The sequence below is a fragment of the Zonotrichia leucophrys genome, chromosome 12 (assembly GCF_028769735.1).
Source record: "Zonotrichia leucophrys gambelii isolate GWCS_2022_RI chromosome 12, RI_Zleu_2.0, whole genome shotgun sequence".
NCBI lineage: Eukaryota > Metazoa > Chordata > Aves > Passeriformes > Passerellidae > Zonotrichia > Zonotrichia leucophrys.
In genome coordinates this window covers 10,062,000-10,083,313 of record NC_088182.1, presented here as the reverse complement: position 1 = coordinate 10,083,313, position 21,314 = coordinate 10,062,000, and the positions used below count along the sequence as shown (strand labels likewise).

The window sequence follows — 21,314 nt, the reverse complement described above, 5'->3', positions numbered from 1 at the left end:
ACTGAGAACAGCTGCCTCATGCTTCTGCTCAGTCTGGAGCAACAGTTTGGGTTTCAAATGGAATTGAGTTTGCTGCATCTTTTTATTTTCCCATTTCTGTTCTAGCTTAGGCTCACAGTAAATAGCCCAACACTTTAAAAGCAACAGATATATCACCAATGTTTTGAACTTCTGAGGGTCATCAGGTGCCCAAGCCTTTGGCAAACAGCAGCACAGCCAACCCCAGACCACAGCTCCTACTCGGAGTCCTGCAGGCACAAAACACTGCAGGCTACCTCCCTCCAACTGAGTATCTTGTTCATCCATGGCTCTCCATGTGAGAGGATACAAGAATATTTCACTAGTGCCAAACCCCTGGAATTGCTTGTGAAGCAGGAGCTGCTGTTACCCATCCATGCACAGGAAGGAGTTCTGCTGGCTAGTGACAGATCGAGGAACAGAGTCAGTGTCACATATGTCAGCCTCCTGTTCCAAAGCTGCACAATACATGTTGGTCATTTCTTTGACAAATCCCACTTGTGTTTACTAGGCTCTGCCTTCCAGTTTGTTACTAAAAGACAGTCTGGAAAAAGCCTCTTTGTCGTTTTTCTACCCCAGTGACATGACAGCCTCCATTCTGAATCATGCCAGAAATGCTGGGGCAGCCTGCAGTAATTTCAGAAGGATTTGTGAGCTCCCTTGCTGAGCTGCAGCTCCCTGCTGAACACTGTACCTATGTATTTGAAGAGTGTGCTGCTGATTCCTGCCAGGAGGGAAAGGGTTATCAAATCTCCCAGGCTTGCTGCTATGGGTGTGGCGACATTGTCTGGGTTGATCCCAACTTTCCTGGCTCCAATGATCACACCAATCATCACCAGACCTAGAGAAGACACAGAGCAGGCATCAGAGAGAGCATTTGGCTGTGTTTTACCCCAGAGCTGCTGCTCTGGGTCAGGATGTGGGGGTCTAAGAGAAGCAAGAAGCAAGAAACACGATACCCACAACAGCACCGTGCAGCTGGAGACTGGGCACCCCCAGGAATTTGTCCTTTTGTTTTCACCAACCTGAAGTGCACGACTCTGTCCTTATAAACTGCACCAAGGGCCCAGAGGCACACAGGCAAATTCCAGGGATCAAAGCAGACACCAGCAGGCAGCTCAAATGTAGAAGCTCCCCTCCTGAGCAGCCTAATCTTTGCTGCCTTGAAGCAGGAGCAGGCACGAAGCACACTCATAGATAAGCACACAGCAGGCATGCAGCAGCCTCTTGGTGCCATCCCCTCCTCTGGATTCCACAGCACAAAGATATTTTCCATATTAGACTGAAATTTCTCAAAGTTTGAACCACCAAGGAGCAATGAGCTGCCTTACAGTGGCCTGCATTTCAGCCCAGCCATCAGACTCAGCCCTCATGTCCCAGAGCCTTTGGGGCTGCTTTAAATTGCTTTGGGTGGATATTGATGCTGTGAGCAGTCCCAGAGTCAAGGGGTTATGGTGGCTGCCCACATCTCTTCCCTTGTCCTCTGAGGTGCACCTGGAATATTGAGCTGCTTTTCAGCACTGCTGGGGAGAAGAGAGGTTTTACTTGCCCAAGTTTAGGAGCACAAACCCCAAACCCTGGTGAACATGTGGGAATCCCTCAGTGTGACCATGTTCACAGGGGTCTAAGGAAGAGGGAAGAGACAAGGATCTGACTCCATGTTTCAGAAGGCTTGATTTATTATTTTATGATATATATTATATTAAAACTATACTAAAAGAATAGAAGAAAGGATTTCATCAGAAGGCTAGATAAGCTAAGAATAGAAAAAAAAGAATGAATAACAAAGGCTTGTGTCTCGGACAGAGTCTGAGCCAGCTGACTGTGATTGGCCATTAATTAGAAACAACTCTATGAGACCAATCCCAGATGCACCTGTCGCATTCCACAGCAGCAGATAACTATGGTTTACATTTTGTTCTTGAGGTGTCTCAGCTTCCCAGGAGGAAAAATCCTAAGGAAAGGATTTTTCAGAAAATATCATGGCTACACCTCAGCTATCAGATCTCTCACAGCAATGTGGAAGAAGCACCTGGAATAAGCTAACTAGCAAAGGCAGCCTTGAGACAAGGGACTAGACATCCCTTCAAAGTCCTTCTGTGGCTGACAGGCTGCACTGAAAGAAGCCCAAGAAACGGTGATTCCCTCCAGCCCAAGAAATGGTGATTTCCTCCAGCTCACAGCCTCCCTGTGCCTGTCTACAGCCCCTCCAAAGCTGAGCATGCAGAGGAGCATCAGTTCTACCCCAAGAAATGTTCATCTTCCCTGGTACAACATCCCTTAGACAAAAACACATCCTCACACAATGTGACATTTCCACAGCAGCCCTCCCAGACAGCCACACTCCCTCCCCTCAGCACAGCTCATGCTGCTCCCCTCCCTGGCCATAAAAGCAGCAGCTTCAGCCACACACAGGCTGCCTGTGACATGTCCAGGGAAAAATCTGATGTCAAACCTGAGAGAGCACAGCAGCAAAGCCTCTCTGTGCCCCACCAAGCAAGGAGATTGCAGGGAAGAGCAATGAAGGCTGAGCTGCTGTTGTTTAACAACTGCCTCATCCCACGTTTTCCACCAAAGGCATCTCCAATCACCCTCTGACTCCAGCTTCAGGATATGCAGTTGTTCTAACTTGTCCCTTTCATTTAGAGAACTTGCAGCATCCTTTGTGCCAGCTGCTCTATTCAGGGTACCATGCTGCCCTCGTATGGCAGACCCACAAACTGGAGAGCTTCAAACCACTCCGAACAGCTCAGCCCATCCCATTCCCCTGGAAGGGGAAGAGCCAGGGGAGAGAAGTGCCTGGTTCAGCTCACAGCAGGCAGACTGCAGGGCTGCCCACAGGTGTGGGGTGACCCATCTCGAGTGTGGATTTGTCAGCTACCAGACCCTCAATCCCTGGGTGACATTATTTCACCTTCACTGGAAAAGGGACAGCATGGATGGCTTGTGTGACACCCCAGAGACACAGAGTGGGGGTGTTTCTGCAGCCAGGCACAGCTTGGGGCACTTTTCCTGTGCCAGGTGAAGCACACTTTGATTGCTGCCTGTGGATGCTGAGAACAACAGACCATGGGGGAAGAGAAGCACAAGCAGCATGCAGAGAGGATGAAAGCAGCAGCCACAGTTCCCTGCAGCCCTCTCCCTCTGCCACACCAGAGGGATGCCAGCTGGGCCTCCCTGGTGGCACAGGGACAGCTCATCCCCCACCTGGGTGCTGCGTGGTGGATCTGAGGAGGCAGAAGCACTCACCAAGGGAAAGGGCAGCAATGAAGGCCGTGGTGACACTGCTGGCACACAGCACAGCAGCCTGGCTCAGCTCCACAGACCCCTTGGAGATGGCTCCCAGGATCACAGCAGCCACAGCAGCCAGCAGCCCCACCACAGTGGCCTGGACCTGGGGAGCAAAGGACAGCTGGTGAACACTCACCCCCATCTGCTCCTGGCAGCCCTGGCCCCACCACTGCAGCTCTGCCACAGCCTGCAGGGCAAAGCCTGGCACTGATGAAGATTGTTTGGGTATTTAAACAGCATCCCTGCAAGGCTCCGCTAGATCAAAAATAGAAATCCCGACAAAGTTTGCAGAAAATCTCTGGGGGTCTGCAAATGGCAGATAACACTTCAGCAAAGGACACAGAGTCCAGCAGCAAGTGCATAGCCCTGGTCAAGACAAAAATGGACTCCCCATCAGCTCTGCACTCCTGGGAGGCTTGGAGCTGTGCAGGGAGATAAGGGAAAGCACACAGGCACAGGCTGCCAGCCCTGAGCTCTTGCCATGTGCAAACTCCAGGCTGGCTCCTGGATTTTAACAAGCAGAAGAATTGCCTTTGCAGGAGGGAATTTCTCCATCTCTCCCCTCCTGCCCAAGGCTGATTCCCAAACAGTGCCAGTGAATGACAGGCTTTATCCAGGGGCTGCTGTGAAACGGGGATTGTGCCACAGCTCCTGTGCAAAAGGAGTTTTTATTAGTTCAGTTTGTCCACAAAGGCAGTGAATGTCCAGATGTGTTTTACAGCTAAACTACAAGCTCTGGGCCACACAGAGCTTTACTGGAGGTCAAGTCCTGGCTCTGCTTCGCTGTGTTGAGGATTCCTGACCCAAATCACCAACTCTGCATTCAGCACTGCTGGAACAGATGCTGCTGGTCTGCAACAGAGCAAGAGAAAAGAGACTTCTGCATCTCCCAGCTGAAGTGACTCACCTGGATAAGGGCTAGGTTGCAGGTGGCCATTTTCCATTGCTTCTGGGCATCATCCATCTGTCCAGTGTTAGCCTAGGAGTCAAGAGAGATACCCTGAAAGCTGTTCCTGTGGTACAGGTGGCTGCTGAAGGCAGTTTCACCTGCTCCCTGGGGGAAAGGGGCTGTCAGAGAGAGGCAAATGCAGGCCAACATCTCCCTGCAGCCTTCCCTGCACCTCTTTCTTGACATTTTTCCACCAGCCCAGTGTCCCAGGGGCATCAGAGGCTCACACACTGGAGGTGCAGAGGTGTTGCAGGGCACCCAGCTAAAAGTGAAGTGGGCATATCCAACACAGCCCACACAGACCAAAAGCTGAAAAAATTAAACCATTTTTTGTCCTTTGTTCTCCCTAAATTCCTCTAGTAAGCTACAATTTCTCCTGAGGCATAAAAAAAAAAAAGACCAAAGTAAACAAAATTGCTTAGGGAGATAGAAGAGATCAAACACAGAGCAGCAAAAGCTGCTGCAGGTTCCAAGAAGCCTCAGTCTGCTCCTCCCAGGGTAGGATTTCTGGAAAGCCCTCAAGGATCAATACCCACAGCAAAGCAATCCAGCACTGGAGCTGACAGCTGTGCAGCCCTGGCTGTGTCTCCTTCATGTGTCACAGGGCCCCAAATATCAGCAAGTGGCCACCCAGGGATTAATTCACCTTCAAAGTGCAGATGGAAATTCTCTGTTCCAGTTACAAAATGAGGGCAAACACATTATTTTAATGTTCATACCCCACTAGTTTCTAGTTAGCAGAAAAGGGCATCTCTCATACACAGCGTGATTATATAAATGAAGAATCTCCTGATGCCTCCTGCTAATCACCCCCCTCCCACAATTAACCAGCCTGTTAACACTCACAGCAGTGGAGAGCCTAGATGCCAGTGTCATCTCCAGATTTCCCTTCAGGCCAACCAGGGCAGGAACCAGGATGAAAACTTCTGTGATGGTCCGGAACACATCCCAGTGCTGCAAGGAAACAGAGGCAGCGACCTCAGCCTGTGGTGCTGCATCCCAGGGCCTTGTCCCAGCACCTCCAGGTGTCCTGGGCACACAGGGACAGATGCTGCCCTGATCCATTTCATGTTTTGCATTTTGGGAGGGAAGGAGGAATTTTCGGCTTGCAGTATTCTTTCTCATCTCGTGCACAACAAAGCACTGCCCTAATGGAGAAGGATCTTTCTTTCTGGGGGCAACAGAAGATTTTGGAAACCCATAAATTAAAACATTTAAATTCTGGAAACCTATAAACTGAAACCTTTAAAGTTTGGAAACCCATAAAATAAAATCTCTTTAGCACCAGCCAAGACCAATGTTAAAAGTAATTAAGGTTCACAAACCAAAGTAAATAAAGCATGTTCTCCATCCTTTGCACTGACACTAGAACCTCTGTGACTAGCACCTAGGAACCTCTACTGCCATCCAAACTCATGAGAACAAAACCAAAGATGTAGGAAATGATCTCACAAGAAGAAGTTGTGTTTTGTCTTTTCTTACCAAACTTCAAGTCAAGCATCTAAGACTGCTGGGGGGAAGGAAAGAGATTTTTGTATCTCTTCTCCACAGGCAGTTCCTAAATCTTCCTGTTACCAAGCACATTCTTGGTACAGCTGGAAAAAGGTTTTGAATTAAGATATCTCATGAGCCAAACTGCTGAGCCAATATCTTCACTGTTGTTGCTCCTCTGAAGCTGAACTCTGCAAAGGTGTTGAACCAGCTGCAACACCAGGGACAATCTGAAAACTTAACAAACTTTGTTGACTGAGATGTCATCTCTAATTTTTGTACCACACAGTGCCTTGGAATAGAGTTCATCCCTCCTCTGTGCATTCAAGGGTGTTGGCAAAGCCCTGCTGTGGCCAGAGAGGTTTAAATCAGGATGGATCCCAGGATGGGGACACTCAGCATGAAGGAAAAGTAACGAACCCAACATCTAAGAGAGAATACAAGGAAGAAAGGGTGGCTGCAATGAATCACATCAAAGGTCCATCTAACCCATCCTTAGCTCTGCCAATAATCCATTTTGGGTGTGTAAAACAAGAATCTACAAAAATGACAGGTTAATGGGAAAACTCTCCTGTGTATTTTCCAGACTCTGACTATCTCCACAGGGTCCTGAGCTCCTGGGGGTTCTCTGCACATTTCCCAGTGCTGAAAGGTTTTCTCTTTCAGGTGCTCATCCAAACTCCCCCCTCCAAGCCATGTGCCATCCTGTGGCACAGATTTTCATAGTTTAGCTGCACATCACATGAAGATCCATTTGTTCATTCTTTCCATCTTGCTGCTGGCTGGTACCCATGGTGGTCCTGAATTCTGGCACTGGAGGACAAAACAAACCAGCACATCCCTACCCACCTTTTTCACATCCGCTGGGATTCTATAAACCCGAATATCCAGGTGGCTGGACAGACTCAACAAATGATGACACATTCAGCTGCCAGCCTGTTGGAAATATATACAGGGTGTAATAATAAACACCTGTATAGAGGTGTTTTTCTCTGGCTGTGCCATGGGAAGCTGTGGGAAGGTGGTGGTGTCTGTCTCACAGCTTCCTTCTCAGTCAGGATGGATGAAATTGGGGCTAAGCCAGTCCTGAGCATCAGGTGGAACAAGGCACCTCAGAAGTGCAGATAACAGGCAGAACGTTACTATCAATAAAAAAAGGCATTTTTCCTGGCAGTGGTGGAACAGGCACGTTTCAAAATGGGCAAGGTATGTTACTGTTGCATAAACAACTAACAACACAAAAATTATCCCCTTATTTGGCACACTACAGTTTTGTTTATATTTGTTAACATGGAACTTTACCTGAGAAAAGCTAGGGGTGGACATTTCTTTTAAAGATTCATATCCCCCTCTCTGCTCTCTCTTTAATTAAGAATAAAGATCCAAACACATCTTTGACACCTTCAAAAGAAAGAGGACAAAACACAGGCTCCACAGTCACAATGTAAAACTCCCAATCGTTTAAAGCACAGAGGCATGCAGAAATTCGTACTTGAGACCTTGCATATTTTGCACATAAAAAGACATAAATAGAAAGCAATAGAAAAACTCGACTGTTTGTATTTTCTGTGCATGCCACCTTTGGGAAATACAACTTTGGTATATCTAGGTAAGCTCCAATCCTTGTGACATAATAGATTTTGCAGGTCTCAGGCCATCAAAACACAAGTTTCAGCATATGAGGTATGATTTTTGGGACTCTGCCTTACATATAATTACACCTGAAAGCTCTGAACAATTAATAATCACACAACTGTACTAATAATAAAAAAAAAGCTGATTTAATTGCCTCTATTTGAGTCTCATTAGTGACTCACTGAGAGCCTAAGGGAAGATTCTTAACGATTTATACTACAACAGCCAGGGCTCCATTGTGTTAGTGACTGCAGGAATACAGAATAAACAGATGATGCCTGTGCCATCAACTGGCAGGGCTGTCAGCTGGAGGAGGGGCTGAGGGGGCAGTTTGGAGCCATGCAGGCAGGAAACTACCTGAATGAAGACACCTGGACAAAGCCTAGGAAATGTCTGTCCTTTGAGACAAAAACTGGCCTAGAAAGAACAAAAACATTCCATGCAAACCCACTCAGGCAGACACAGAGCCAGAAAGAGACTCTTTCCCACTTCACATTTTCACAATGGAGTTCCAGCCCTAAAACTCAGCTCTGAAGAAGCTTGATTAATAATTGGTTAATAAAAAATTCCATGTTCTACCCAAAGCAGCTGGATCTGCTCGTGGGGTCCCTCAGAAGAAGGGAGGTTATTTATCATGGATGCTCTGAGCCAGCCCCCAGCCTCAGTGCAGCCCCCCCATGTCACAAATGTCTTTTATGAAAAATCCTTTCTTTAGTATTTTTTCTCCTGAGAAGCTGAGAGGCCTCAGGAACAAAATGTGAACAATGGTTATCTGCTGCTGTGGAATGCAACAGGTGCATCTGGGATTGGTCTCATAGAGTCGTTTCTAATTAATGGCCAATCACAGTCAGCTGTGAGACAGAGAGTCCAAGCCACAAGCCTTTGTTATCATTCTCTCTTTTTCTATTCTTAGCTAGCCTTCTGATGAAATCCATTCTTCTGTTCTTTTAGTATAGTTTTAATATAATACGTATCATAAAATAATAAATCAAACCTTCTAAAACATGGAGTCAGATCCTCATCTCTTCCCTCATCCTCGGACCCCTGTGAACACCATCACACCCCCAGCCTCAATGCAGCCCCCCAGCCTCAGTGCAGCCCCCCAGCAGCTCCCCACACTGTCCCCACAGACCCAGCCTGTTCTGTTGCCTCCCCAGGACATCCATCTCCCATCCATCCATCTTCCATCCATCTCCCATGGCAGCAGCTCAGAAGCCTCAGAGGTTTTACACTACTCTGAACAAGTCAACAGAAATATCAAAATATCCTAGAGTACAAAATGCAAGCCAATTCAAAATCCTTTTCAAAGTTAATCATCTCATGGGCTTTTGTCAACAAAGGACAGAGATATCTTCAGTCTGTGACTTTTCTTTGGACTGTGTCCCACTCCAGTGGCATGGAAAGGGAAAATGAAAGGGAAGCTTTCCTCCTGAATTCTCTGGTTGGAAATCTGATCAGCCAGCTTCAATCTGATTCTTCACTTTACTGTAAAAAAGTGGGCCAAACACTGGCAGGGCCCTGCAAGGTCTCCAGCAGTGCCAGCCAGCCCAGAATCCAGATGGACCAGCAGCCAAGGACCACTGGAACAGAGGCAGAAATGACCAGAAAGAAAAGCCTGTGCCTTGCTATCAGCGCTGCAGAGAGACTGCATCATCTGCACACACAGGAAGGGAAAATGGCAAACATCTTCTTTGGGCATCCTTTTCCTGCAGCATGGGAGACCAAGGTCTGAACCTTAGAGTCAACTGGGCTGGGTAAATTGCTTCTGTTGATTTTTCTCTCAAACAATAACAGTTCCTGGTTTCATCCCAGAGCAGATCAGAAACTGCTAAAATCCTGAGAAGTTTGACAGGATACAAATGAGCAATTTACACTTTGTTCTCTTTACAGCAATATGAGCCCTGCAAAAGACAGCATCAGCTGGACTCACAGCACAGAACCAAGTTATTTCAAGATATTTTGAATGTAATAAAAGAAGGGCAGTAGGATTAAACTCAGTATTATCTATGCTCTAGATACCATCCTTAAGCTTGCCCATATATCTCCCTGTCCAAGGCAAACAGAGTTTCCTAAGAATGTTTTGCAGTCACTAGGGTAAGACATTCCTTAGCCAGAAGAACCACTAGAAAATGGGCAAACCACAGACTCCTGGACTTGAAAAACCTGTAGTTTCAGTATGTGAGCCCTCATGCCTGGCAATATGAGTCTCATGGTACCTGGCCTCAAGCAAACAAACTCAGTGTCAGGTTTTAGTTGGACAAAACTGTGAGTTTCCATCTCTCACACTTGCAGGAAGTTGAAAATCAACAGCTCAAAGACAAGCACAGAACAATATCCCAAACCTTTAAAGGCTGACATCTCTGCATTTTCCCAGCTACTGGTTTTGTTTTTAGCTGTGGGGTTGTTGCTACCATGGCAGCTCACCTCACTAACATCTCCCCTGTGCCATTTGTGACTCTCAATGCACTGGCCGCCCTTCTCTGTGAGCTGAACCCATGGACTGACCATTTCTATTTCAACATACTTCACCAGAATATACACTTCCTGTGGTCGTGGTTTACACCTGACCCCATTTCTATGAGTCAAGTGAGCAAATACACAAACTAGATTGCACATTGTCATTTAAAGGACAGGTGCAAGGTATGCATACACGGCCTGTGTTTCCCATCAGTCTGGATACAGCTACATTTTTGAACACAGTTCAGCTCTTAGCAAGTGAATTGATTTCTTCTATACAAAGACCTGTTCACTCCAAGGTATAGAGTGGGTATGTGCTGTGTCCTTCTCCTTCTTTGAGACAAATGCTAACTATCAACATAACATCTTGGGGGTAGTTTGAGAACTTCTGTAATGCTGCAAGACAGGTCTGTGCCTAAGCACAGCACAAGGTGGAGATGACAAACACAGCCCAGATAGAGCCTGTGCCACTCCAGTTAACCCTTCCTGGATATTCCTTGTGCCCCCTTTAGTTCAACCTCTCTGCCTTCTTTGTTTCTTCCAGTGCAAGAAAAAAACCAAGCAAGGTATTGTCTTTCCAAACATTCAAGTACCCATATTTAGCTCCTCCCGTGGTATTAATGCCAGAGAATCCAATGTACTCCAGTGAGCTCAGAGTGTAGGATTTATCCTTGGGAAACTCTGCCAGACTTTTGATTTGTAAATCCACCAGCATGAGATGCCCAAACGAGATCAAATTTTGCATTTCTATTTGTGCCACCAGCACAAAGGAAACACAGATGGGACAGATCCTGGTTGGGGGCACAATGGTGCAAATGCTGCAGCACTCCCTGGCAGCCAGGGGAAGTCATTCTGAATTTATACCCACCTCAGGAACTGCCCAAGAAGCACCCAGTTTGTAGGCAAGGCTAATCATTTCATGGTGGCATACCTCTCATCACACTATCTAAATGATTTCTAGACCAAAGATTATATTAGGTTGTTTGCAAAGAACTGAAAGCATGAACTTGCCTCTAAGTAAAACAGGTAGTTAATAACAACCCTGACCTAGATCTCCTTATCAGCAGCTTTTGAAGGAAAGAAACGATATCATGCAACAGGGGAATATGCTGCAGCCTGATCCAGTTGCTTCACAGGAGTTTTATCAAAGTATTCAGCTCCGCAGAGAAAAGGGAGCACCCTGTCTATCACACCCAGAGCAGTGCCAGGCAGACATCTGACAACCCACACCACAAGGAACCCAGCTACTGATCTAAAGGAGGTGGATGGTGTCCCTCCAGCACAGAAAAAGCCTACAGCCATACTGCTGACTGGCTGCTAGGAGCACACTCATTAAAAACAAACAACTCAAATGCTCAAGGTCAGAGCCTAAGCCCACCCTCTCACTACAGGTTGCCTAATTACAGGTACCTACTTGAACAACATCCATCAAGAGGCCAGCAGCTACCATTCCCAAGCCAGCCAGGAGGAATGGCACAAAAATCTGGGAGGCAATGGAGAAGGATGTCTCTGGGAGAAATCCACTGGCTGACCTGGTCAGCTTGCAGGTGAAACCTCTCAGCTTCTTGCCATGGAAGCACAGTTCCAGCTGTAACTGGGTGACCACCATGGTCACACACTGTTACCCCATGCTCAGCAGGAAAATGGAGAGAGATCAGGACATGACACAGATCCTCTCTGCAGCTCTCTCCAAAGCCAGAAGGAATGTTTTTCCTCAAACTACAGCAACGATGCCAAATTCCTTTAGTTTCTTCTCCTCCTAGGAGCACGTCCAGACGATTGCAGCAAGGGTATCCTCCAAAATTGGTTCAGCTGGGTTGAGCCCAGGTGGCAGCAAACTCGATGGACACAATTTCTCTGATTTATATCCAGGGGGGAATTAAAAAAGAGAAGAGAAGATTGTAGAGATGCTTGTGGACGAATAGAAACGAGCCCACACCCCATTCAGCTCCCACCACTTCGGTAAAAACCAGTAAGACCTGCTCAGGCTACAGCACTGAAAGAGTAACAAGTCACACAAGAATCCCTCAGCGTGCTCAAACACACTGGTGTCCTTTCTCCTCGGGTTACATTTCTTGTCAGAGCGCGGCGCGCGTTCGCTACCAGGGTTTAATGTGTAAGCTGCTGCCAACAACCAGCCCGGCTCCTCGCTCCCACCACAGGCTCTGCTGAACTTTCCTCGCTGTCCCGAGGCCGAGGAGGTGGGGAATTACCAACCACAATCCATGCTGCACTTCTCCAAGGTGAAGAAAGGTCAAGCAGAGCAGGAGCCCACGCTTCTCTCAGCTGACGGCGGCGTTACGCAGGTCCTGTCCCCAGGCAGGTGACACAGCTGAGCCGGCTGGTGACACAGGATCTGCCCTCCTAGACCCCAACCCCAGGCAGGTGACACAGCTGAGCCGGCTGGTGACACAGGATCTGCCCTCCTAGACCTCGGCCCCTCGTGTCCGCTCCATGGTCTCGGTGGGACAGAACAATCGGGCTGTGCCAGCTGTACCTCTGAATGACTGGCTCTCACGGGGAAAAAAAGTTCAGAGAAGCAGCCAATAAGCTTCAAAAGCGAGTACCCTTATCTGCTGTCATCACTTCAACTTTCTGCTAGTTTGCAGAGGCCGAGATAAGAGTCCTAGCCCAGCTCATTTAAGGTAGCTCCATAATCTCTCTGCACGACAGACAAGGGAGAGAAAAGGCGCGCTGTGAGCTGGTCACCCTTCCTGCTCTGAAGTGAAACATGCTGCTCCTGCATGCTCCTGGGAAGTACTGTCTGAAAAAGGGGGTCTCACCCAGAGCTTCATGGTTAAGGAGCCTATACAAGGTCAAAAATCACAGCTGCACCTGCTACATATGGCCAAAAAAATTTGTATCCTGCTCCATAAATGCTTCAGCTCAAAGTCAGGCATGTAGGGAAAAGAGTCATGGTATTATGCCTAGGCTCCTTTCTAATAATTATTTTGGGCAAACTAATTGAATCAGAGGGTCAAAAAGGTTTTAAAACCACCTTTTAGGATGGATCAAGCCCTTCCCTCTCATTCCCTGCAGAGAGGAAAAGGCTAATGGCTTGTGGACTCTGTCCTTGTGACAGGGTCCCCAGCACTGCGGGGGAGTTGGAGAGAACACGACATGCTCGCAGCTAATTTGGGAACTGAGGGAGCTCTCGGCCATTCAGGCAGTGTTTCTTTGGTCTGAGCTCACAGCAGCTGAGGTGACAGAGCAGAACTTCCTGGAAGCAAGGCAGAAAACACATGGAGCTGCAGGGGCTCTGTCCTTCGCTGCTTTCTAGGCTGTTATTTTGGTACAGCCCCTGAAACCTTCTCCACTCCCAGCTGGTGTGTACAGTGTCTCCACCACCTAACAATGGTCCAGTTAGCTGAAAGCTAACAGGAGAGCACATTTCAGCTAATCTAACTGGAAAAAAAGTTCCACAATATCTGGAAGAGCCAGGTTAATAAAAATCCTGTAATAACCACACATGACCCAACCTCTTTATACCAGCTGGGAAGAGAGAAATGACAGTATGAAGGCCCAGTTCTAGTTTACCATTGACAGAGGCTTCAAGGAAATAAAAGACAATTTCTGGACAAAACTTCTGGACAAAAAAATAAGTTTTCCAGTTCTAATAATGTGCCTACCTAGTCCCATATGTCACTGTATCAGCTAAGTGGATTGATGACAGGCAGAAGCACTAATGTAAAGGAAATATCAATGAGACTGAATGACTCAAATGACATTAAAAAACACAGCAGCAACACATCCTGTACTAAAGCATCAGCCTGACAGGGTTTATGAGTTTATCACGCTCCATCTCTCTCCTTTTAAGCAAGCACCATAAAAAGCCCTCAACCGATAAATCAGTATGCAGAGAGGTAATTGGTTCAGGTGACCCATGTGTGTACACTGGGACATTTTATTATGCATTTAAGGAGCCTCTGATAAAGAGCCACACCATATTTATCAGTAGGGAGATGCATCTCTTTTTCCTGGCAAAGAAATATACCTTATTTGTCCAGACAACATGCATCAGGTGTGAGAAGAAAGAGAGCATTGCTCAACAGTGGGAAAAGGATTGTAGTCTCCAGAATTGGCACAATTGCTTCTGACTAACAATAATCTGGTATTATGGGATGTATCCAACTTCCAAAGTGTAAATTTGTGACTGGTATTCATGTGGATCCATGGTGCAAGAAGCAATCACAGAAAAGACACGAGACCAGAGAGAATTGATATTATTTCTAATACATGAACTGGAAGCCTGGAGACTAGCTAGCGAAAAAACTAAAAAAAAACCCCAACAGCTCATGGCTGTGCCACTCAAGATGGCAAAACCTGGAGAGGTGCACTGCTGCCCAGCTCTGCACACAGATACATCCTCCTGTTGCCAGCTAGCCAACAAGCAGCACTGCCTTGGAGGAGCCAAAGCAGAAACAGCCTCTTGGGTGAGTCCTGACCCTGACTTAGATCCCCCATCCACTGGCACAGTGCAAACATCAGAACAGACAGACAGCAAGTGTCTGAGAGCACAGTTTCATCCCTACCTTGTCATCCCTGCAAAGGAGACACAGAAATGCCAGGATGCTCTCACAGTGTGGCAGTGCTGGCAGCACTGTTCCAGCACCACGGGCTCACAGGAGAACCTGATGGTGCTGTCCAGGGACTGCACATCCCAGCTGCTCCAGCACCACCACCCCTGACTCTGGGAGCTCTCTGCTGCACCAAGCAGTGAATTCCTGTTTCTAACCTTGCTCTTCTCCTCCCCACTTTAGGAAAGGGCAGAGAAGAGAACTTTTGTGGAGAGATGGAAGGCGGCAGATGGAGAGTGCCTGGGGCCCAGGGACTTCAGAAACAACAGCAGCAGCCAGGCAAAGGCCAGGCCTGGCTCAGGAAGGAAGGGCAGCAGCAAGTGCTTGCTGAGATGTGCTCAGGCAGTCCATGGTATTCACAAACAGCCGCTGTGCTCATTGCCAAAAGCCACGTTTCCTATGACATGTTGCATGGGTTGGTTTCCCATACTTTAAGCACTGCTATGATGGCTTTTAGTGAGCTCTGTATTTGCAAAAACAGAAAACAGACTTTTGCAGTTGCAGAGGAGAATGAGTCTGCCTCACATTCTGTTCATATTAGTGGCTCAGCTCCTCCTAGGAAAAAAAACATTGAAGAAAAAGTCCTCCTCCAACATCACAAACCCATCTGCAATTAATTTCACACTTTAACAACTCACAGTAGGAAGAAACACACATTTAATGTCAGAGATCCTTTGGAACATGCAGCTCTAGAAAGTCTAAAAAATAAAAACAGAAGTGGCTGCTCAGTGTTCAAGGCTCTTGGGAATGATGTCTAAGGAGACAAAAAGTAGTTTGACAGTGGGTTCTGCATTTGCCTGGTGTTCTGTGATCTGACTAGACATTCTGCTGGGTATCAAGTACAAGCTGAGGTCAGTTAAGGATACTGTGTCACTCCTAAGCCTTTATAGCTCTTCTAGCTCAGGGAGATCAGCCCTGGGTTAATGACAAAGGAACACAGCTCCACATTTATGAAAGTTGTCAGTGTAAGCACTGAAGCTTCTGTGTCCCTCTATCAGATAGGTCAGGGTAGTTTGACCTCACTAGTTAGTCAAATAACAAGGTTAACAGAAAGGCAGGCTGCTAGAGGAACCCAGAGTGCAAAGGCATGGCAATTTATATCAGCTTTAAACTGTCTAAAATTAGGTGCTGATTATTTCCTTAAAGGTCTGTATTGCTGCACCACAGGAGGAAAGGTCTCATCCTGATCCCCAAAGTCAGAAATGGGACCTAAGGAATTCAAGTCTTCTGCTGTGAGGCCTTAGAAAAGGATGTGGTGCACAGGCAGGGCTGAGCTGTTGTGGGAAATGTTAACAGTGCTGGGCTGGCTGATGCCTTGTGCAGGACTGTCCAGAGCTACATCCCTGAGTGATGTCACCTCTGTGTGTGCTGCAGGAAAGCACTGTGCCACCCCAGGCTGTGCCCACCCACCCTCTTCCCAGCACCAAGGGGACATCTCTGCATATTCCTGATCACTAATCAATTAGGAGTTCACATTCCTAATCATCCTTATGTACTCTTTAGTACCGTGTTCTCTTTTTTATCCAGAGGAGGAAAGGCACCAGAAAAGCACCACATGCCTCTTGAGAGCTGCACACAACAGCTGACTTTGAGGGACATGCTGGCATAGGAAACTGCTGCAAATCCTCCCTTACTGTGCCATTCCCAGAGCACATCCCCTGCCAGTGAAGAAAAGTCCCCCACTCATCCCACAGCAGGTATGTCAGATGAGCTTCTTCCCCTTACCTGAACATAATCCAAAACCATGCCTGCCAAGACCATTCCCAGCCCAGCCAGGAGGTATGGCAGGAGCACTTGCAGGCAGATTGAGATTGCTGACTCTTCCTGTGCCTTTGCCATGGCTGCTTTCTCCTCAGCCAGCAGCTTCTGCTGTGCCTGCAGAGAGACATCCTCTGGCTCCTGGCTGCCAAGCCTGCTCTCCCTGTGTTTACCCTTGCTCTTTCCTCTGTGCCGGGGTCGCTCTCCATTCCTGGACCTGCCCTCTTTCCTCCTCTGCCGAGCTTCCTCACCCTTCATGGTGGCTTTCTTGGATCACAGTTTTTCTGAAAAACAAAGTCAGAAACAAGGAGATAACAAAAAGAATTATTAGGTGGGCGAGAGACAGGAAATTCTTTGGCATTGTGTGCAGTCCTTTAACCTGAAGGCAAACTATCACTCGCTCCCCAAACCCAGGATGCTCTGCTGGCCTCAATACTAGTACTTAGTTTACCTTCAACTTTGTACAGTGTGGAACCAATCTCCCTTTGTGTAGTAGCATCCCTTCCAAGGCCTGTGTTCATGCTGCAGTGCTTGCTGTGCATCCTGGCTGCTCCCCTGAGAATGCCCAGAAGAACAGTGCTGCACATGGCCTGAACTCTTGACCCACCAGCTCTCACACTGGGAGTCACAAAGAACTTATGAGCCCAGCAGAATCCAACCCTTTTCAGGACCTGACTCCTGGCCAAGAAATGGGAGCAGCTGACTTCCTTATATCCTAGCATCCCATAGCCCAGCAAAGGACCAGCATCCAGGTGTGTACTATGCTTACTACATAGCTGTCCACCACTCCTCAGTAACAAGACAATTCTTTGATCTTTGTGCTAATCTGGATACTTTTCCTTCCTTTTGTGCCTTAGTTGACAGACATGCACTACATGACTCATCCATCCACAGAGAAGTTGCCACGACCCCACAGCATCTCACAAGAAAAAATAAACATGCAACATCCTAACCAATAGCCCTTTTGCTGCCATCAAATCTCCTTTCTTGATGGAGCTGTCACTCACACTGCTGGCCCAGGCAGTGCCCCAAGTCTTTCACCCATCACCTCCTGCCAGCCAGCCCTCATCGGGATTAACCTCTGCCAGATGTTCCCTGATGTTCTCATTTTCAGGATGGAACACCCCGAGGCCCCGCGCTATCCCAGGCAGGACCAGCCCTCTTCTTGCCCCAACATCTGGAGAGCGGAGGGAACAGCTGGGAGGCCCCAACAACCGCTGGGGAAGAGGGAGGGAGGATGGGCAGGAAGATGGGGAGGACAGTCCGGCTGTGCGGGCGGAGGACCCGCGGCCCGTCCGTCCGTCCGTCCGTCCGTCCGTGCTCTTACCGGCTGGCTGTGCTGCGGGGGCGCTGCCGGGGCCGGGGCTGTCCCCGCAGGGCCGGGGCGCTGCGAGCGCGGGCGGCTCCCGCCACATCGGGGCGCGGCGGCGGCCGCGGGTTCGAGCCCGGCCCCCGCCCGCGGAGGGAGGCGGAGGCGGCGCCGTGAGTGGCAGCCGCCGGTCCTGCCCCGGCGCCGAGCCCGCAGCGCCGCTGCCGCACGCCCCGCCACGCCGGCACAGCCCCGGGCCCTCCCGGTGCCCCCCGGTGCCCCCCGGCATCCCGGGTGTCGCTCCCGCAGCGCCCCCGCTCTCCCCCCGGAGCCCAGGGAGGGTGGTAGGGGAAGGGTGACAGCTTCCAGCGTGGGCAGCGTAAACAGGAGGCAGCAATTCAGAGCTGCGGAAAGACGTTTCCTCTGTTTGGGTTCTTCGCGGTGTTTTTTGTTGGGTTTTTTCCCTCCTCTTTTTGACATTTGCCAGAGTTCGTGTTGCGCGTTTCCTGTGCAAACGCCTGCCCCCGGCACCGGCAGGGCACAGCTCCCCTTGGTTCGGGTTTTCTCCCCCTCCCGGTCTGAATCAGCGTGTTAGAAATGTGATTACAGCATCCATCACGTTTAAGCACATAAATCTCATTAAGCGCTGGAGTGACCATACTCATGCAGGTCTCCTGAATCATGCAGCTCAAATTTCCAGAACAATTGAGGATATTAAATCATACCTCAGTAGCAGAGCAAACTTATATCCTGCTGAAGTCTCTCAGATGTCATGCTATGCTAAAGGGCTTTTACAGATAAAACGGTGCCCCTGGCTCAAAGCAGGGCACACCAAAAGGAGTAAAGGTTTTGGTAAGTGGCAGTAACGAAGCCCTGCAGCTGCTCCGTGTCAAGGGTGCACGGTGCCTGCTGAACGTCACTCTGTAAGGGCAAGGCTTTAAATTTCAGCTCACTTGGTGTAATTTTACGTCTTTACTTTGCAACTGATGCTTCCCTGAGAGCGGTCAGAAGACGGCGTCTTGGTGTGAGAAACAAGAGGGGAAGGAACGCGGTTCTAAAAAGTAACAACGTTGCCAAGACAGTTTTAGACCTGTTAAGTGTATTCTCCTATCGTTTTACCAATGAGCTCCGAAGTAAAATATCTACAGAGCAAGCACAAAGTCTCCTGGTGGAAGTTGACTGACAAGGGTCCTTTGGTGGCGCTTCCAGCCCAGGAATGTGACTGTTCTGCACGGATCCCACAGCTGGGTCTGAGCTGCAGCCACAGGATGAGCTCCCAGCCCGGCCAGAGCTGTCTGTGCCATGATCTGATGTCCCCGTCTGCAGTCCCTGGAGCATCCCCAGGGGTGTATTTGGGTGGCAGCAGCACAAAGCTGCGCTTTCTCAGAAGTGCAGTAACACTGTGGATAGGTCCTGGCTTTGACGTAAGGGAGCAGTGGCTGGACCTTGATTGCAAACAGAGCTGCAGTGACCCTTTAGATAGGAGAACTCAGCTACTCCTTGCAGCCTGGGAAGTGCACAAAGGTGAGCCACCTCATGCTGAAATGTTTTATCATCTCCCCCCTGAATTGCAATTCACACGTGCTGCTTTCCTGTGCTCTCTCACAGAGGTGCAGGCAGCACCAGCAGTCACAAGGGGAGGGCTCAATGCACTCATTTCTGTTTCTCCCCACAGGGCTTTTGAAGACTGTTTCCTTCAGCAGGGAAAAAAAGAATAACATTAGTATTCCCTTTGTCACCTCCACATTGCTTCACAACTGGACTTTCTCTCCAGCAATTATTCCCTGAGCCAAGAACAGTGGAATTTTACAGCTTTCTTCAGTATTCTGTCTGAAGATGTGATTTTTTTATTTCCTTCCCAGTTTTCTCCTATAAAATGGCATTTCTTGGGTGACCAGGGACTACTGGAGACATTTCTCAAATATAAATCATGATTTATGACTTCGGTTAGCCCTGGTCACAGACTTAGTTGGACTCCTGGGCCTTGCAAGCTCCCATGTCAGCAGTGGGGCTGTGTTGGGGCTGCTGGAGCCTGCTGCATGGCCCATCAGGCTGCATTCCCACCATGGGACATCCCTCTGGATACCCAACTGCTGCAGCTCAGGATGCATAACGAAATTTGCATTCTCTAGCCTTTCTCCTCTGTGAGACAGTGCTAGCTAGCATGGCTTAAAATAATTATTTGGAGATATGTGCACAGACAGACACAGGCAGTGCAAAACTGATACATGATCAATGCCTTTTACATTATAAATCTGAGGGTTTGGAGGCAGAAAACAGCAGGAACTTCCAGGGGCTGGTAAAGGGGGAGAAGCAGACATCTCTTCTCTTTGGTTTTCGTTTATGTAATATTTGAAGGAAAGTAAGCTTTATTGTCTGCTAGGCCAGCCAAATAAATTTTAGATAGTTCTGTTAATTTTGTTCTAATCTCCACCTCCTTCTCCTTCTGATACAAAATTCTGGAAAGTCCAGATGTTTTGTGTGCACCAGTGTTACTAAGAATTAAAAAATTAAAAGTGCCATCTCCTACCTTCTTTATCTCATTGCTTCCCCTTGTTGTAGGCACTCAACTCTCAGTTGCCTTTGCCATTGGGTCACTTGTTGAGCCAGGGTACAATAACAGACTTTCCCTCAGGTTTCCTGTATGGAAACAACCCAGCAGAGAAGAGCACAAGCAGTGTGAAGACCTGGTGTTTGTAGTGGGAAACCTCTGTGTTGAGCTGCAGCACAGCAGTCCTTTGTCAAACTATTCTTCAGAGGAATAAAACCAGCCTAAATCCCCTCACTTCCCCAGCACTCTGATGAGAACCATCTGTGCAGGTTTTACCACCTACCCGAGTCCCATTGGTGATATTCCTGTTGCTTTCTATTGCTTGAGGCCTTTCCACTCTCCATCTGCCATTAGATGGCAGCAACTGAATGCGAATGGGGCCCTGCGAGCCCTGTTTATCCCGTGGCTTGTGCAGGGATTTCAAGCTTTTCACTTCTAGGTCAATGGTTCAAATCTGGCCCGGGTCAGGAGGGGCCAGAGATCTTTGTAATCCGGCAGCTGCTCAGCGTCCCCTGTGAGAGCAGCTTGTGCATTTCTGCCTCTGATCTCGTGGAGGAGTGCCCTTCTCATCCCTGGCACCAACTGGCAGCAGTGCTTGACACGCCAAAAAGAGGTGGAAGATCCTCCAAAGAGATGAATTCTCCTCCCTGAGCTCCGGATGATTGGACAAAGGGGAGCACTCATCCCTGTGCTGCCCTCGGTAATGATGCCAGAAGAATGTGCTGGCCCCATTCCTCCTCTAAGATAACTGCCCAGAATTATCTCATTCCGGGCAGCAGGGTGACAGTTGGGGTCTTTCAGCAGATAAAATTAATTTGTTATTAATTTGAGATATGATATTCGGACGGAGTAGTGATGGCGCAATGAAACCCTGTCAGGCATGTTGTAATACCTCTGTTATTTACAGCCTCCATAACTGCAGGGACAAACTCCATCCAGAGCTGCCTCACAAGGTGACCTAATTTGGAAAAGAAAACAGATACAGAATTTTCTCACATTAAAGGACACCTCACTGTGACTTCTTCTCTTACAATTTTAAAGCCCTGTGAAGGGCTGGAGCAACTGATACTCTCCAGAGAAACCCATGAGATAAGAACTGAGCCTAGCAAGCATGTGATTGTGATACAGTTCAAGCCCGTGTGTGTATCACTCAGCTTGTTCTATGAAGATTTGAGAAGCATGTCACTACGTAAATCCCTCTGGGCAGCTGGGCTCCCCTCCAGCACACAGATTTCCCCTGCTGCTAATGAATCAGCCTCTTTTGCTCACTTACCTCCA

At 48.3% G+C, this 21,314-nt stretch overlaps 1 protein-coding gene across 6 annotated transcripts in view; it reads right to left on the bottom strand.

Moving 5' to 3' along the window:
- The window catches only part of SLC41A3 (solute carrier family 41 member 3), a 30,721-nt gene extending 9,766 nt beyond the window's left edge, over positions 1–20,955 (bottom strand). Inside the window, exons 1-6 of one of the 6 annotated variants that reach the window (XM_064724377.1) lie at positions 20,929–20,955; positions 16,144–16,460; positions 5,105–5,212; positions 4,217–4,288; positions 3,268–3,412; positions 713–859 (exon numbers count right to left, since the gene is read on the bottom strand). In XM_064724377.1, coding sequence (XP_064580447.1) covers positions 713–859; positions 3,268–3,412; positions 4,217–4,288; positions 5,105–5,212; positions 16,144–16,434 — 763 coding nt within the window. In that variant the 5' untranslated portion in view covers positions 16,435–16,460; positions 20,929–20,955. Of the gene's footprint in view, positions 1–712; positions 860–3,267; positions 3,413–4,216; positions 4,289–5,104; positions 5,213–6,598; positions 6,621–11,255; positions 11,598–16,143; positions 16,461–16,627; positions 16,645–17,503; positions 17,632–20,015; positions 20,171–20,928 lie in introns of those variants that run through there. The other 5 variants (XM_064724376.1, XM_064724375.1, XM_064724379.1 and 2 more) reach the window with 5 other exon arrangements.
- Between the last annotated feature and the right edge of the window lie 359 nt (positions 20,956–21,314).